The 18,955-nt window shown below is 40.2% G+C and overlaps 2 protein-coding genes across 2 annotated transcripts in view; one reads left to right on the top strand and one right to left on the bottom strand.

The window, feature by feature from the left end:
• Positions 1–16,094, top strand: part of LOC100647353 (BMP and activin membrane-bound inhibitor homolog) — a 26,076-nt gene extending 9,982 nt beyond the window's left edge. Inside the window, exons 2-3 of the mRNA XM_003400248.4 lie at positions 14,309–14,560; positions 15,031–16,094. Of these exons, the coding sequence (XP_003400296.1) occupies positions 14,309–14,560; positions 15,031–15,284 (506 nt within the window). The 3' untranslated portion in view covers positions 15,285–16,094. The remainder of the gene's footprint in view (positions 1–14,308; positions 14,561–15,030) is intronic.
• Positions 16,081–18,874, bottom strand: LOC100647115 (mRNA-decapping enzyme 1A). Its single transcript, XM_003400246.4, has 4 exons — positions 18,452–18,874; positions 17,518–17,971; positions 16,956–17,438; positions 16,081–16,869 (listed from the first exon to the last, which is right to left on the bottom strand). The coding sequence occupies exons 1-4, from the start codon at positions 18,658–18,660 to the stop codon at positions 16,633–16,635; spliced, it is 1,383 nt and encodes a 460-aa protein (XP_003400294.1). The 5' UTR covers positions 18,661–18,874; the 3' UTR covers positions 16,081–16,632.
• Positions 18,875–18,955: the final 81 nt, after the last annotated feature.

Below are 18,955 nucleotides of genomic sequence, written 5' to 3'. Positions count from 1 at the left end.
CATATACGCAATATCGGACGTGAAAAGGTTAATTACAGCAGATGCTTATCTTCTCTTTATCGATCAACCGATATTAAAAGCATAAAGCTGTCGCAATTCCTCTATGAAATATATTAGACGCTAAACACGCGACGCGTAAAAACGTTAAACAAGTCTTGGATGCATTTTTATCGCTGCACACAGAATGTGGTTATGCGGGATATTTTTTTTTTTTTTATCTTGCACGCACGATTGCTATTTCCTTTTCTCGAGCTATTTGCTGCCAAATTACGATCGATGGAGGACACGTCGCTCGTGGCTACAATTCCCTTGCACGTTATACGTATACCACTGGTTAACATTCTTTCAATCATGTATGTCGATCACGTTACATCATTAATACGCTCGGCTTGGTCTTATAAAAATTACTTCTCAATGAACTTGGTTCACATAAATGATATAATAATATCCATTCATCAAAGTTTCGATTAAATTTTCATACTTTCGTCCATGCAATTTCATTCAGAATTCATAACTCAGCCTCACAACCATTTTTCTTTCCGTCTTCTAATTGAAATCTCCGTATGGACGAGCGTATCTCCTTACCTTTCGTACGTAGTCATCGAGTCGTTTAAGTATACGACTAATTTTCTTACTGTTCTAGACCTTCAAAAGATCCAGTCAAATTTTGGGATACTCGTAGAAGCTTCTACCATATCGTATATAATCAATATATTAATTCAATCTAATTTCAATCGATGTATAATCAATTAATAAGTCGAATAGAAGGTTGTTGAAAAAAGGAAAAAATTAAAATTAACCGGAGAAATTCACGAGCTAAATTTCGCTCAGATAGATGACTCATATCGCCTACAGGGATTATATTTAAATGATATAGTTAGCGTTATAGGAATTTTATTACAGTATCCAATTAAGATATGGTGCCTAATATTAATTAACGTATAATTAACGTAGTTATTGTAATTTATTCATAAATCGCTTCGTTTAACGCGCAGCAGGCGAAGCCGCATTATTAATGGGACCTTTATTTCGTCTTAAAAGGTAGCAAAAACCGGAGCAATTATGCCCGTGGTATCGAAAGGACACCATCTTTGCTACTTAATTAATGCATTTGTTCGGGCGCCGATAATAATAGGAAAAAATGGCAGCCGTTCACTCAAGCGGACATGTAGATACGATCGGAACACGTAGGTTCCGCTTTACCGGATAATTATTCAAATTAAGCAAGCAGCTTGCTTTAGCAATTACAGAAATTACAGAGAATGGCCGGCTCCGCAAAACTTTTGATAGCCTCGTCTCAACAACTTCTCATAATGCATTCGTCGTCGTTTTTCCAACGTATAATTAAGCTATTCCTTTTAAAGCGTAATGGCGTACGAGTTTCGGGCAGAAATAAATTTACCGAATATCATCGATAATAGTCGGTGCAATTTCGCGCAAAAATGTAAATCGTCGTCGTTTGCATACTGCAGGCAATAATCGGCGTACGATCGGCCAATTATCGCGCTGCTTGACTGTTAAATAACATTGAGGATCGTTTCTACATAGCAGCCAACGAGCGCTCTACGCATTAACTATGCTTAATAGCGTATTCCTACTCTGCTGTAATTACAATGAGCCTCTATATATAGCGGACGCCGTGACAGATTTGCAGAATCAATGTCAACGATTCCAAGGAGACATCTCTATAAATACTTGCCTCCTCGAATCTACCTGTACGCACAGGTGGTAATACAAATCTATTTCCACGCAGTCACCCAATTGTACATCGTGATTTAACACAGGCACGAATTTATCGATCGTTGCCATTTTCGTGTCAATGGAATGTTAATTCTCAACCTCGTTACCTTCTTGGCGACTACTCCTACATTGAAACTGGCCAATCTTTCTCGGTGTCTTATCATTCTTTGAATACAGAAGAAGAAGACATTGCGTGCTACTCGCAAAAATGGATTCGCACGAATGGAGCAAAGGAGAGCGCACGCACGCGCCAGTTGTCACGCGACTTGTTGCAACTGAATTTTTGCACGCTTCTTACGATTACGAATCCAATAGGCGAACGTTTCTGACGCGTAACGGAAAGCCGTAAAAGGAAATATACGAAGAAAACTGGTGGAAAGGAAACATGATACTCGTTCTCGCTATGATAATTAAAAGGCGGAATTGCATAAGTAAAAATAGTCGTGGATGGGATAAAAAGGAAAGTCTTTTACGCTCGATACATATCTCGATCGTGTTACGTTCATCGGCAACACGTTGTCTAACAACTTCAATGACTGCTCTCCGGCTCTTTATACCGTGCGCTTTCAAACGAGATTTTCCGCCCTCTTCCTTGCGATGTTCAGGATTCCACGCGTTTCATGGAAACACTGCTCGTCGTGTATTCACCAAGACGTGGCGTGTAACAACCGAGGCAAAAGATTAAAAAAGGAAAGAAAACCATTGAAAAGTCCCCGTCGACTCTCCCTGAACCGCGTACACGCACGTGAGCACCTAACATACGTGCCATGTGAAACAAATTGCTCGAAGGACGGAAAGCTAGGAAACCGCGCACGAGAACGTAGAGTTATGACGATAGGCGAACCGTCGTCGTTGCTTTCTTTTCTACTTGCTAACGATTAACGCGGTAGGTAATATACCTTTGGGTCGCGGTTCCTTATTCGTTCCGACGTTCTTTTTTTACTTATACAGAGAAATGCTATTTCGATTTCCAAAGCTCATTTTACGTCGGAAGATATCCAAACAAGGCACTGTTGCTCTTCGAAGAGCGATACCTCGAGAAACCTCTTATTACAACTAAATCAACCTCGTGTTGCGGTTTACTTTGTAGATGTATAGGTGATACACACCTTAAACCATGTGTTTACGGGCTACCGGTGCAATTAGACGTATGTGCAAATAGCAATTTGCTCGTGTTCTTGCAACGTTTCCCGATTGTTCCGATTGATCGCCACTCGGCCGAGATCTCGCGATACGGTTCTCTGATCATTGGCCGTAATCGTAAGAGGAACGCAACGACGCGTGTTGTTATACTACTATAAACACCGACACGTAAATACCGATGTAAAACCTGGTTATTAGACTTGAATGCAGGTGTAATTAACCGATGGGACAAATAAGGAGATGCGTTCCACGTAATTATTAGTGCATCCTTAGGGGACGTAAAAACCTGTTAAAAGCTCGACTATCACATTCCTCGGGATTTTTTATGTGACGTTAGCCTAATCGACTTTTTTCACCTGCAGATTATGTTAACGTAATTGTAGACGCTCGCTCACCAGACGAGGTGCGCTTGTCGGAACGTTGAAGGTTTCACTTCCTCCTGGCTTGCGAAGAGGAAGACCTGTTCCGAACGATTGAACTGCACTTCCTTCAGGGTGGCCCACGGACTCTTTGTTCTTCTAGTAAATCATTGGATACTTGAGCGATCAGGATAAAACGTCCGGCTACTTGGGTGATCACAACTACCAACGAAAAACTTTTTTCAACGACCTGGCCTATTCTACTCCTTGAAATTGCATTTTTTTTTTTCATTAGAAGTGCTTCTGTTTTAAGCAATTAATCGCTGTTCTAATCGTTTAATTGTCTAATAGATTTTATCGAAACGAATAAAAAATAGAAATGTATAAATCGTTTTATAGAAACTTATAAACGAAAAGATTATAACAGCTCGCAAACGAAATTTACAAATCTGGATCAATGAAAAAGAATAAATAAATAAATAAATAAAAGTAAATATATGGAATGATGCAGAGATTACTTTGTTAAACGTACGATATTTTGAATTTACATGCGATTCAAGTTTTAGTCCAGTGTAAAGCGATTTAATAACGCGATGTGTTCCATGTATACCATGTTTCCAGTTCCTTGATAACAGGTGCTTTCGACGTTATTTTAGTGAACTGTCGATGTTCAACGAATTTATGTTTTATATAATATTGCTCGGTGCATAGTTTGATTATGATTAATCAGCGACTGGTGTATCGACACGCAAGTCAATTTCTACTAGCGATCCGTGCTATTTACTCAGCCAACGCACTTAAAGAACCATCGTTATATGTAGTCAGCGCTGTTCAATTGCACTTCAGCCGTACGCACGAGCGAACGAACGAACGAACGAACGAGGAAGAAAAACATAAGAGGACATTATTCCAAAGGGGCGTGACAAGCTATCGTGAGAGTGTACTTTATCCAACACCCAATGGCACGCTATAAAATTTCGATTCGGAGCATCGGTATTCCGCAGCGTCGTAACGCGAAAATGGCACAATTTCCTTTACGGCGCACGAACAAATTTTTAACGAGTAACATTGTAAACGATGCTTCTTCTACTCTTTCTGTTCTTCGTTCCACTCCAAGATCTCTCTTCAAAGTGACTCTCTGCATAACGATTCTGCTTTTCTCGATTAAAACGATTTAGCCATCGTTTGTTCATTTTTCGAGATATCGCGCATTTATTTCCGTCTTGGAAGGAGAATATGAAAAATCTCGACGGCCAAGAGTGAAAAATTAGAAGGGTAACAGCGCTCTTTACGTGAGAACGTTGGGTATGGAAAAAATACTAGAAATCCAAAGGACTCGTTTCGTTTTATCGGATTACGTTTGCATTATTCGAAAGGGGAGCGCCGGAGCAGCGATAATTAAAGGTGGTTCTTGTACCAGGCGAAGCAAAACGAGCAAGTATTATCATAAAAGGTCCGCGATCCACGCATGTAATTTGGAGCAATTTGGCAATTGCATGTAATTGATGAGGATGCCTTTTACTTGACGATGCCCGCACCGCGTCCACGCAGTCGAGTTAAGTAGGGCTAATCACTGGTTTGCCTCTCTCGAAAACATCAAGAACCTGCCTTCTAGCGCCGAAATACCAACGCTTGCGTAGACCAGCACGCACACGAGCTCATGACAAGACAGTGGGTTATAGTCTAAAATACATATACCTGGCCTCTGGAATGGCAGGACCCAGAGGGACCCTCCTACTTCCCAGAAATAAGGGCCTCCAGGTCCCTATTGTTCTTGCTAATTGCCACCCCGTCCTTTGCTTGGTTCGCTGCGTTGCCTTGCCCTCTTCTTTAATGGCCAGGTACTCCGGGGATGATAGTTACAGGTCCCAACGCAAATACCAGCTTCGTACATACCCTTTGTGAAACGAAAATTAGCCGAAAGCCGGAGATACCCTTGGCCGGGGACAATTTTTTGACCCAAGTATCCGTTACAAGAGAACTGCCTGCGGCTGGAAGCTTCGATCAGAGATCTCGGACGGTTTATACCTCTTCTGTATAATTTCAGCATAGAAAGTTCACGGGAATACGGTTTTTATTTGTATCGAGACTTATCGGCCCTTTGTCTTCGCCTCAAACGTTACAAGTCTCTCTGCGAATTTCGTGTCTCTGTTAGTCGATAGTCTGCTGCGAATTCAATTCGACTTTATTACTTCTATTCGATTTACGAATCTTTATTCGGCCCATTAGGCCCCATAAATTTCTTCGTTCGCGTTCGTGATACAATCGGTGAAATTAGTACCGCCGATGGCGAGCCAGCTAACGAAACGACCAAGTAAAGCTTCGTCTTATTTAATTGACTCAAACCGATCCGCACGTACAGAGGGGCACTTCCATGTCCGAAGATCGTATCGTCGATTTACATGGTGATTTAAAGTCTCGCGTCCACGGTAGAGTTACCTTCGTGGTAATTTAATTTTCTTGTACACTTGTCTCCTAATCGACCAACAGATCCACAATGTACACCGAAATGGAACGATTTGTTATGTATATTCGCGATTATATTTACACCTTTTATAAAATGATGATAATTACTTGTACACGACACGCGTGACTGTCAGTTTTACTACGACTACGCCTGTACAGATATCGATCGACGACAATCAATCGCTTATATCGTACATTCCAATCATTCGTTACCAATCATCCTGTATCAAAGTTATTGCAAACAAAGGTCCTAGCAATTTTTCTCGTCTGCCAAAAAATAATCTTCGTAGATTTTTACGAGAGCCAACATCGATCGAGGTTTATGAAAGTTTTAGGAAATCGTCCAAGCAGCTTCAAAACAAAGACGTAAACCTCGTGCAACTCGCATTTCCTTTACTATCTTCAAAAATCATCTGGTTATATCGGGATAGCGACCGAGAATTGAAAAAATAACAATTTTATCGTTCCGCTTGTCTCTTAAATTGCCCTGACCTAATACCGGTCTGATCTGGTCGACGAAAGGAAGGCAGGGAAACTTTTCGACTTTCAAAGAGACGTAAAGTTTCGTCGAAGAAGATTACGACACCTGAGAAAGCGGACACTCGTGAAATTGATTTGGCTCGTGTCACCGTCGATAAAGAACTTAAACAGCCCTTTCTTCCATTCGACGCGGAATCCGGTCCCGGCTCGCATCTCCATGGTAGGAAGCGAAGGACTTCTCAACACCACGAAAAGCAAAAGTTTTATTGAGCTCCGGGTTCCTGACCAGTCGTCCGCCTGAGAAAAGAGGAAGGGAGAAGAACCGGCCTATTATGCGGGTGCACTTGTCGTGCATTCGGCGAACCGCTTTGCATCGTTGCCCCTGCCCACAGAAATTGCTTCACCCCGTTACCACCCATTGTATTATATGGCTGTTTCGCGTAACCTTGTAATACTCTTGTACTCTGTACTCGACGAAATATGTTTTGTACCGCATTGTGGTTTTAATCTGTTTGTGCATCTACGAAAAATATTTCAAGATCATTAACCGAGACAGCGTTCCAATCAGATCCGAGACGCAAAGTTGCTTGGTAAGAAAATTAATTTCATTCTTAATATCGGACATAAAAAACTGCTAAGGATATCTTTGTTCTTTTCTCTCTCTCTCTCTCTCTCTCTCTCTCTCTCTCTCCCTCTCCCTCTCTCGCGACGTGAAACCTCCTCGAGAGGAGAAAAAGTTTAATCGGTACCTTGTTCTTGGCCAGTCATCCTTCTTAAAAAGGAAAAAAGGAGAAGGTCAAACCCATTAAACGGATGCACAGTTGTCTTTTGAGATTATATATAACGCTGCCATGGCATGCGCGTACCTTGATGATCCAGGACCATCCAGCGTGGTCAAAATATCCACGCAGCTGCAATAAAACCTATCGTAGACCTCCTGGAGAGAGACACGGGGCCGTCTTTCGTTGCAAGTCAATGAAGAGTCAACTAAATTCGGTGCGGTACCCGGCCCCGTTTAATGGGAACCATTAGTTACAGCTTTTATCGGTTGTCCACTGTCCTGATCCCGCCAGTATTCTCATAGTTAAAATCTCCGTGAAAGAAACATCCACATACTTTAATTCAACGACCCAATTAGATGATTTCTACTAATCGCTACTAATCTCAACGATTAGCATATCTGTCGTTTGTATCGAAGCATAGTTTTATGAAAATCTTTCATATTGTTTTATTTCAAATACCAATTCGAAAATTCCTGTCAAACATACAGCGACTAACCACAGTATTCGAACACCTATAAAAACCATTTGTGTGTGTTATACGAAACATTTTAAAACTTCATCGATACCCAACTTCGCTAAAACCCAACCATGGTGATCAATTTATCCTGAACATTAATTTTTTAGCGTTTTATAGTAATAATTTACAGTAAATACCTTATAGCTCCTATATGCAATTTCAGATTAATTTCAAATTTTTCCAAAATAAGCATGGCAGTCGTGTCTCGTTACAGTGGTAACGAAGCTTTAAAATGTTTTATATAACGCACGAAAAAAATATGTATATATTTTCTATGACAAATGTTCAAATACTCTCGCGTGCCGCTATAAATCCCAATAATTGAGAAACCATCGTGGAAGAGTTTCAGCTGTTGCTGCAAAGGTATCCACCGATGGGAGATATCGATGGAAGGCAATAAAAGGTGTACCAAATTTGTTCAGTATCCGATCCCATTCATCGCGGATCGCTGCTTAACCTTCTTCCTGTGCATCGATCCGGCGACCTGCGTATTCGAATACCACGAAGACAGCGTGCCAGCTCGACGAAAGTTCTCACGAATCTTTCGAGGAACTCTCCGAGGACCGGTCCCTCTATTCTCGTCCTCCTTCTTTCCTTTACTTTCTCCATCCTCCTCCTTTCCTTCCTCTTCTTCTTCTCATCGGTGACCGCTCCTTTCGGCGTCGATGAGGAACCTTTCGTTCTCGAGGACCTTTTTGTTTTCGCATAACTTCGTAGGTTCATAGCCCACTCGCGGTCAGGGTACGAACAGGTGTCCCGCGGTGGATCGCAGGACGTGACTCGTTTCACCAACCTTTCTTCTTTCTTTCCTTTTGTTTCTTGTCGTTTTAAAAACCGTTTATAATTCCCACCGCTACCTTAATACTCCCGCCGCTCGTTCCAGCCATTTCTGGCTTGGATCGCGTGTCCTCCAATCTGTCGATCCTTGCAGCGAATTATCGTCGAGACGTGGATGGAAGCGAGTTAGGTAATAACTGTTACACGTGTTACGGCACATAGTAGAAGGGAAAAGAGATTCTTACGTGAGAAAGAAACGCTGATTTTCGATTCTTTCGACCCGACATCGTTTAACCCCTCGATGATGTAACAAAACGATGAAAAATTCAGGATGATTGGACTTAGAAAATCGACGCATTAACGATATTGCAAATTTATGCATAAACATCTCGAAACTTCAAAGGTGTCTTTCTTTGTTAATTTGGGAGTGGAATTGTGATACAAAAATTCGAGAAATCCAGTATAGTTAAGCATTGTGAACATTCACGACCCAATTTATTTCTGGCTGACTATTGTGCAACTATTCCGTACTCGAATTTTACATTAACTACATGCTATACCGATGTTAAGTCGAAAAGTTAGTTGCTACGGGACTATCGAACATTTGTAGGAATTTTCTATGTCGCTTTGGATAGATTTAAATAGGTTCGGTGACCGCAGAGATCGTTTCGAATTCCATAGCATCTTGCCATGTTAGCAGTGAAAGATCGTTCGTTCGACAGGCCCGGTAGACCTGCTGCCGATGAGGCACGCACAAAAGACGATGTGTACCATTGCCAAGATTGAGAAACGATGAAACGACCCCTTTTCTCGCGAGCCATTCGTCTTCCATGCACGCGAACCCATACACGGTCACCGGCAGTTGTAATCTTGACTGTATCGTAATCCCTGATTGTTATCTCGATGTCTGTTCTTTTTTCTTTCCCGTAGCGACAATGATCCCATAGCGTAATGATAACTTTCTTCCGCCATGGCAGAAGCAACACGAATTCGTAGCCACGTGTGTGCTCCTGTGAAATTCAACGCTGCTATGGTGACATTTGGCCACCAACGCGCTTTACGTCCCAGTAGAATACTAATTGCGGCAATTTAGAACGATGGACGTTACTAATTAGAAATTAAGATAACCGAGTCACTCTGTGTTTAACAATTACCTCATAACGCGGTTACCGGAATGAACAATTGAGAACAGCGATAAACTTTCTCTCGTCACGCTTTCGTTAGAGTAACACCCGATCAGGTGTGAAGGAAACAAAAATCGAAATACGAATCTTACCGTGTCCTTGTTGCTAAAAATATCCTATCTAGCATTTTTTACATTATAATTAAATCGAACGAAAAAAAAGGAGAATGATCGCACAAAGGAAACGATAAAACTTGTAGTAGCAGATAGAATATTTTAGCTAAGCGGAATGAGAGAATTTTGTGAAATTAGTCGCGCGTGTGTCCTTTTCCTCGTCGACTGAACAGAGATCGCGAATTACCTGTATTCGATAGTATACCACCAACGAAGGAAAATAAATCCCGGCATGATTAAACCGAAACGAATAGAGCTGATAATTAATCGGTGTTAGCCGACAACTGCCGCTAATTGTCATTACATAACAAGTCGACGTTGTTCCTATTAATTAGAAAATCCAATATTCGTAGTCATCGACGATTCAGTTCACCTTGTAATTGGCCAAGTAATGCCATTAGCTTAGCCGCGGCTCGTCTCCTCTTAAACGTCCTCTGCAACGAAATAAAATCTACTAGATTTAAATAAATGTGCGCGTATACGAGGGACGTTGTTACGCAATGTACGTGCATTACGGATACACTTGAGGGAACCGAGAGAAACTCATTAGTTTCATCATTCCCGGCGGTGGTGTACATTCAGCCACGACGCAACCCGTGCATGTATGTACATGGGTCGTCGCTCTTCTAATTGCATATACAACGGGGCTCGTTCAAATCAAGTTTCCGTCGAGCACGGCTTTCTATCCTCGGGCATGTTGCACGAGTCGTTTGGATAAACCCTTCGTAGAGCGCTTTTAGCGACTCGTTATCGACGCGAGTATCGATTATCTTTTTGCTCGTTGAATTCCACGTCGATCGAGCCGGGCTTTGCCCAGCGAGCTTCTTATTGCCGAGTGAAATTCTAACGAAGCCTAATGAGAAAATAGTTTCAAAGAACATTGCGTTTACGTACGTTGAAATTTATGAACATATTTTGTGTATATTATACAAGACGTTTTGAGAATTCTTCATTAGCGTCGCAACGAGACCCGACTATCACGATCATACACGAGTTTTGTCCATTACATCGATAAGCCATAATTCACTGCCACCGTATTTAACGCTTTTCGTACGTTTAAAGTGGCTATTTATACCACAATTTAGCCAAATTTTACTCGATACAGATTTACAGTAAGGATCTTACAATTTCTATACGTATAGATTTTCAGATTAGTTTGAAATTCTTGCCGCTATAATCGTAACAATTCCGTTACGGTACTAATGAAATTTCAAAATGTTTCATCCAACGCATACAATATGAAATCGGAAATATATAGGAAATAATCGGAATAACGCGTGTCTGATGTTTCGCGAGTTAATTGGCGAAAAGTATTCGATTAATTAGCTAACTTTTACACGAACGAGCAACAGGGTGAGATGTGATGCAGTTGGAATTCGTCTACATAAATGAATATTTAATCCCAGATAAAGAGCAAATGAAATGAACCCTCGAGCCTGTTGTTGTAGTTTTAACAAATAAACAAGCTTATCTGAGAGTTACAAGTAACCAGCACGTGTATCTCGTTAGATATATCCGATGTCCCGACCGACTACACATATCTAACGTCAGTATGTTAAAGGTTAAGTATCATCAAAAGCGTACTCCCGTAGTGTGCGTCGCTAGAAGCTTTTATCGAAAGATACGGATACGAAGAATTCGCCAATCATGCCCGAAGAAATCGGACAGTTTTACGAGCGCAAAACACACAGAGGAGAACGTTCGTCAAGCATTTCAGACCTGTCTACCTTTTTGCCCGCGGCATCGCAACGTATATTTTTTCTTCCCTTTCCTCCCGTGATCTTTATTCAATTCGCAACACACACGCGCGCATTTACATAAATTACGGATTATAACGTCATTAAATCGAGGCAATCTGTCGAATGTGGAACGAATTTTGCAATGCTTCGCTTTTGATCACGTGTCTCACATTTTTAATCGTTAGTTCCAACCGATTTGAGCAAATGTTTCGCGCACTTGATAAAAAATGCCTGAACACTCGCACTGTGCGTATCGAGAAATTGTTATGAAAATAATGGAGTAAAAGTAATGGAAAGAGAACATCGATTCACGTGCTTCTCGAACCTGTAATCGTTTAGCAACCGAAGCAAAAATGTAAAAAAAAGAAATACGAGCAACATGGGCAGAGAATGAGGGAGACAGGGGGTAGAGCCCGTCGGGAAATAATTAATATGCCATGGACGCATAACGAACGACCCCGCGAAGCAGTCTGTTTGTTTTCGGACGGGTCTTCTTCGGCTCCAGGCATGTCGGCCGTATCTCTCTTTTGCCCGGGCCTTCTCGACCTCCCGCTGCTTCCCTCTTTCCCTTTTTATTTTAAACGCACACGAAGCCCTTCTCCCCAGCTTCTTCTGTCTCTCCTCCCTTCTCCCCTTTCTCCACAGAGTAGATACAGTTCTCTCTAGTTTCCTCCTAACCACGTTCCGCGGCACCGATGAAAAAAGAAAGGCGTGTATACCTTTCTGGAGAAACTTCAAACTACCTCATTGAACCGTAACGTAAGATAAAATATAGACGTCGTATCTGGGGTTACATCATCGAAGGATACTTTTGGAGAAAAAGTACTTACGTTATAATTGACTCACTGAACGGAATCTTCGTAAAAATTTCGAACGGCCGAGTCGTTCGTACGAAGAACCCTTCGATGAACGAGGACTCTTTGCGTTTGATCGAAACTGGTCGCAAGAAGTTTACGTAATCTGGAGAATTACGAAGAGAAGTTTTCCTGAAACCCTCTTACGGCTCTTACGAGTCTCCGGTGGCTTTGTCGCTCTGAAGGCTCGTGAGAGCCGCCGACCAACCGAGCGAGCAGCGGCACAACAACGCAACGGTGCACACAACGAGAGGCCGCATGCCTCTCTCCATATATTCTCTCCACTTTAATCTTTCTTTTGTGACTCGGCTGTTTTAGCGTTTTTTATTCGCCGATCAGGCGGGCCTCGTGGACGCGACAGAGATGAAGATGCGCGATGAGAAAGGAGAAAACGAGAAAGACGGGGAACGAAAAAGAAAGACGAACGGAGAGAAAGAGAGACGGCAGACGGAGGCAGGGCATCGTTGCAAGCTTATTAGCAAGAAGTCGGAGAAAGAGGGGAACGTAAGAAGTTTCGTCGAGGGAGAAAGGATCGTTTAACGGGGAAAGACGCAGGGAGGATTCGAGGGGTAGACGAAGTAATATCGCGAATAAAGATGGTCTCGCATTACCATAATAAACAAGTTTGCTGCGGCTAATCGTTACAAAACCAAAGTTCTTTGTTCCACCGACAAAAGGGTCTGACTGACACGCTTCGTGATATCGAAGTTTCGCATCGATCGATCTGTTGCGTCGCTTTGTTTCTCGATGACAGAAGAGAAAAAGAAGGTTGCCGCGATATCGCCTTGAGAGTTTCATGAGAATAGTCGAGAGGCAACGTTCAATCATGCTAATGAATTATTTCGTTAAACCGTAGCTCGTTGCAGTGAAATCCACATGGCAGCTTGTGCAGCAAAATAAATTATTCCGTTGGCCGAAGGAAACGCGAAGGGAGAGGCTGAGAGAAGAGTAAACGGGCGAGAGTAAAGTCACGGATAAAGATGGCTTCGCATTATCATAATAAACAGGCGGTACGATGGTTAGTCACTGCGAACTGCTCCGTGTCTCTTTGTTTATTTCATACGGCCCTCATTAACACACCGCGGAGAGAACTCTACTCTCTCTCTGTGTAATGTATATTTACGCTATGTCAAGCACGGTCCCAGTGTTGTATCGAGCCTGTTTCTCGCCGTGGATTTCTTCCAGACCCCCCGGTTGTAGTCTCTTCGAGCAAAACATCTCAAACATTACTCTCTATCAAAATTTGTTGTCCTTCTACCATTTATTTTAAGAAATTTGTTTGGCAAATACGTTAGCGTGATATACGCTGTACTCGTAGATATACAGTACATCTTATACCGATTCGCATTTTGTCGAATTATGTATGTACTAAGATATTCATACGAGCCTATATAAAATTATAAGTCACATCGACGAACGAAGGAGGGCTTGGTAGCCGGCAGGTAAACGAAAGTAAGCTCTTTGTATACCTGTTGCAACGAGCAGGGTATAATCTTTTATGACTTTCAGTCGGGTACTCATTAAGGGAGGCCGCCAAGTATATCAACGCAATTATGCTTAAGATGCTTGAACGTGAAAATGCTTAACGATAGTGGAATTATATCGCTCGAATTGTCTTATCCACTATACAAGCTTATAAATAAAGATGAAATGTAATCAATTAGTAGAATGTGCAGTATATCGCTTGACTAGTATATACATTCGTTGGTAGAATCTTGTTATATCCGAGATGTTGGAGACAAGTACAAGGGAATCTAGCGTATGTAAAGACGAACCGTAATATTGCATCATTAATCAGAATGAATCGTCTATTATCAATCAAGGCTATTATTATCAAAAACAGCATGAAAAACGAAAGACGTGTTGTTCGCTTTATCGCACTTTCGGTATTATTCCAGTTGAGAAGAATGTTCTCTGACCTCAAACTTCTCTCCCTCTGTCCGACAATTTCGAGCGTAGCACTGGAGATAATTTATATTGCTGATCTCGTAATAGTATTTCTGTTTCATTGCCGTGATTCTCTCAAATTATAAACCTGATGTCCTCGCATGCAATTCTTTTCACCGGTCCTTTTTAATCTTGTTAAATCTTTCGATTTGAATTCCTCTCGTAAGAACAAAAATTAATTAATCTCAATATTTTTTCCATTCGCAGACTCGCCATACGTTCGAGAAGTGAGGTGTTATTGCAATCAACCGGAATGTGTGCCTCAAGGATACATGTGCCGTGGCAGGGGCTGCTTTTATCCATCATTATTAGGAGCAGAACATAGCGCCTACAGTGGCTGCCTCGATGAGAGCTTCAAAGAACAGCAATGTCCTACGGGATACCTCTGTTGCGAACAAGATCTCTGTAACCACGTGGATAGCCCAGCCATGAGAAACAGGCTCAACAAGACTCTTCAAGGTTGAACGAATGTTCTCATTGCAAGATCATTAAAATTGCGTGGACTTAACTCGACGCGATGCCATCAGGAGTGGCGCTTTCGCATTTCTCTATAATGCTATTTTCATACGCGCCTCAACGTTTATTTTGCAACGAATTTTTTTCAATACAAGTCGCGCTCCGTTCGTTTTGTATCGATAGTGCGAGATAACACGATATCGTTTCCTTTTAACTCGATTATTCAAATTTAGTTCTCGTACGTTGCAAAAATCCTTGAGTTCAATGATTTCCACTTGTTCGATAAATATATGTTAAGATATATGTCTATATGTAGAAAGAGAGAGAGGAAGAGAATTTTACGAAGCCTCGAACCGGTGATTTAAAACAATGGCGAAAGTCGAAGGTTGTGTGAATTTATGAATAATGAAGCGTTTTGCATAATTTATTTCAAACAGCTAGGTATGTAACGAAAGACTTTTTATTGTTAACAGTACTGGTGGGTGACCAACGACCTTTTCTCGGTCCGGTGAAGCCGATCAATCACGGAGGTCAGGCGACAGATGGATGGTTCAAGACTGCCACAATCGCTGTACCGATTTGCGGTCTAATCGTTCTACTGATACTGGCCAGTCTTGCCACTAGATTACTTCAGCCTGTGCCGACGCAAAGCAACAAACTCGGATCACATCAAATGCCCGATAATGGACCACCGTTATTAGGATCACCGAAAGTGCCTCTCGTTTAATAATCTCGCAATCCCAAAGACGTTCGATAAAGTGTTCTAGCGGATAGACATTAGTAAGACTAACTAGAAAGCTAGCGGGCTTGTATAGCTCCACTTGGCTGTGAATTTTATGAAAAAAGCGACTGCTGTAAATTATAACATTGCGTGTTGTGCATCGATAGCTGCAATTCCTTTGAACGACGATCCTGTGAATGGCGTCGTACGATTGAAGAGTGAGAAAAGGTCAATAAAACAGGGCCTTTGTACATGACGTTAATTAAAAGAAAAAAAAGAAAGAAAAAAAATGATACGCATGATAACGCCTTTATTGTAGCATTGTAAATAGATTATGTATTTTGTATCGTATATTAAATGATATTCGCTTATTTAGGCGGCGTACAAATTGTAATTGTAATCGCGTTTTACGATATCGTCGAACTTCGAATGTTAAAGACGGGTTTAGACAGAAGACCATAGTAATGTTACAATATAATCTCAAGGGATACACATATAATCCTGCAATAAGAATCATTTTTCCATCGAGAACCGATATCGATGAAAAATGAATGAAGAACACTAAAAAGTCTGATACTTGTTTTTTTAATTGTAGAAGATCTTCTTCCGCAAATCAATTATTCTAGTACATCATGTACTCCTCACATAGTAATTGTATTCCATATAAATATTACTATATTGTGATAATATGACGTAACTTGTATGATAATTATATTATTAAACGTACCACGACTTTGTTTTACAACACGTGTTACTCATGAGGGACAAATCGATACGAAAATCGACTTAAAATACATTGAAATAATTTTTCAGTAATCGGTCTCTATTTATTTCCTCCTTTTTTTATAATTACATATACATACCATACCGATACCCGATATATAGGAAGGGTATGTCATTATTCCGTAAAATAGGTAATCTATTTGATCAGCTCAGAAAATTTGTCTTGTTTCATTTCGAAATAGTAATCATAAAATGTTAGTATAATATAAATGTTTTGGCATCACAGTTTAAAATCGTACAATTTTCACATTTCTCGTCTTATTTCCTTTTACAATTTCCACACGTTTTATACCTTCTTATGCATCCATGATCCATTTCACTCTTTTTCATGGGAAAAAGTGTAGTAGCTTATAAAAATACTGTTTAAGGTATGTATCTTTATTTGTATCTATGATTTGATCTTCCCAAAAATTGGGCTACCAGTCAAGTTCAATTGAAATTCGAGCAGGACATTGTGTTCCATCTATGTACATGTAACATAGAAATACTAGATTTCGCTCGATACTATAATCAGTCGACCGTCACAACCCGCATGACGGGTTCCATTTATACCAGTTAACAAGTCATAGTTCTAGGACAGTATTTCACCGAACGATTTAACATAAGCTTCGTGAAGTTTGTTGATAAAATCAGGATCACTTCTCAATAAATAGTTAAAGGCTCGAAGAAACTGATTTTTTGTCAATGGTTCTAACGGTCTGGTTAAAGGTTCAGGTGGACTAGGGGCAGCGAACATAACAGGAGGAATTAATGCCGGTGCTGATCCTCTTCCTGATAGAGTGGGAGGCGTAATAATATCTTCCGATGCCTGATAGAATTAAAACAAAAATTTCAAAATTCGCGTACTTATATAAATATACAACCTAACACGAGTCGATATATACATCCACTCACCGTTGTCGCAGATGCATGAGCAAACAAAGATGCAAGTGGATTTGAATTGCTAGGACCAATAATATCTGATGCTTGATGATTCGTCAAAGTAGAAGTTGATGCATTTGTTGGTGACTGTATCCTAAGAAATCCCGTTGTTCCATTTGTATCGGTAGCAGTTTGATTCATAGGTGTTAAAATTTCTTGAGTTAAAGACGCAGGCGTCGGTATCATTGAATCTTGTTGAGAAGCAGTTCTGTTTCGTTTCTTAGTTCTGTTCGAAGCTGTTGTATTACAAGCATTGTTAGCAGTCAATATAGTAGTTGGAGTAGTCTGTTGTTGAGTAGCTGGTTGAGGAGTTATAGATCTGTGTTGCTTTTCAATATGTTCAACTGTGTGAGCTGCTGGGTGTGACATTAATCGAGCAAGCAAAGGCTTACTTTCGTTTGCAACAGTACCCCCTGGAGTAGGCTGATCTCCAGCCTTAAAGTGACCAGTATTAACCTAGAAAGATTGTAAAATCTAACATATTTCCAACTCCTTACTTTAAAACACTATATATGATTGAATGTGTAATACTAACTTTTGCTTTTGCAAAAAAGTCCATTACACTCTGTGAAGTAACATCTGGACCTAATGGTGCAGCTAATGGTCCAGATACATCATCAGTTGTAGGAGTACCTAACGGAGATTTAGTACTATGCCTTTCTTTGTTACCACCTCCACTACTACTATTATTTCTATTAGTATTAAAGTCTTCTTGAGCTTTACTAAGCATACTAAATATATCAACATTGCTCGCATTAGGGCCGGATTCTTTTTTTACGTTAACAGCAGGTTTATTGAAAGTCTTGCGGTTTTCCTCTGATTCTTTAATAAGTTTGTTCAACATTGCACCAATGCGTACACATTCCTCTTTATCATAAAACCAAATGCCATAAATATTACATCTGGAATTTCTATAGAGTAAAAAGGGTTCTTGGAGTTGTAAATCTAAACCTTGCGTAACTGGCTCTACTAGGTTATTTGTATTTAATCTGTAAGAATGTTATTCATACATAAAATAATAGGCTTATTTAAGACTCGCACAGATTTTTTTTTGATATATAATTATCTTTCGTATAATGTCAAATAATAACCTATAATAAGATTGCTGAACGCTATATGGTATATAGTATTATGATACTTCAAATACCTATCAAGCTATATATAATATTGTAATTAAATCATAGACATTAATTTGTTTTACTAATGCAAATCTAATAAAAACAATGTTTCTAATACAATACATGAAATAATGAGTTATAGAAAATATTAAAATATTCATTGTACCTTTAATTATAAAACATGTTTCCTGGAACATTATTTTCACTGAATGTATTAATGAATAGTATAAATTATATATATGTTATTATTCACACGCTTAATATTTGTAATATGTTTAAAAAATATAGACAAATACAATACAAAAATGTATATATATATGTATGTATATACGTATATACATTATACGTTACCTATTCATGATAAGAACACTGTTATAGGGTTCGCCATTTCGCGAGTATACGAATAGAGCACCTTCAATATTCGTTTTTTCCCACTCATTATTAACTGCGTTAAAAGTATAAAGTGCTACGTGTGTCGCAGTCTCCAGAATATCTTTTACATAGGGGTCTACCCGTTTCAGAGCGGCCACGTTCATTCGTAACCCTGTTAAATCCGTCATTGTGTTCCTTACAGCTTGATGGTACAGTTTATGAAATACAAGAATAATCGGTATTTTCCTAATTCAATTGAAATTTAGCTTAGTCGTGCAAGCCAATCACTAAGAGCACTGTATTTTGATCTAACGTAAGCAGCTGCCTGTATATTAAACGTCATACTAGATTTTAAGGTTGATACCGTTGCTACATCTGCGAGTTAGTAACATCACAGAAAGCCGACGCTTCCTTTCCGTTTGGTTCAACGTCTGTTTTTGATTGGTGTAAAACCAAGCAATCAGATTTATTGAAATGGACGCT

Source organism: Bombus terrestris, chromosome 13 (assembly GCF_910591885.1).
Source record: "Bombus terrestris chromosome 13, iyBomTerr1.2, whole genome shotgun sequence".
Taxonomy (NCBI): Eukaryota; Metazoa; Arthropoda; class Insecta; order Hymenoptera; family Apidae; genus Bombus; species Bombus terrestris.
Note: the sequence above shows the minus strand (reverse complement) of the source record. Positions and strands in the feature narration are given on the sequence as shown.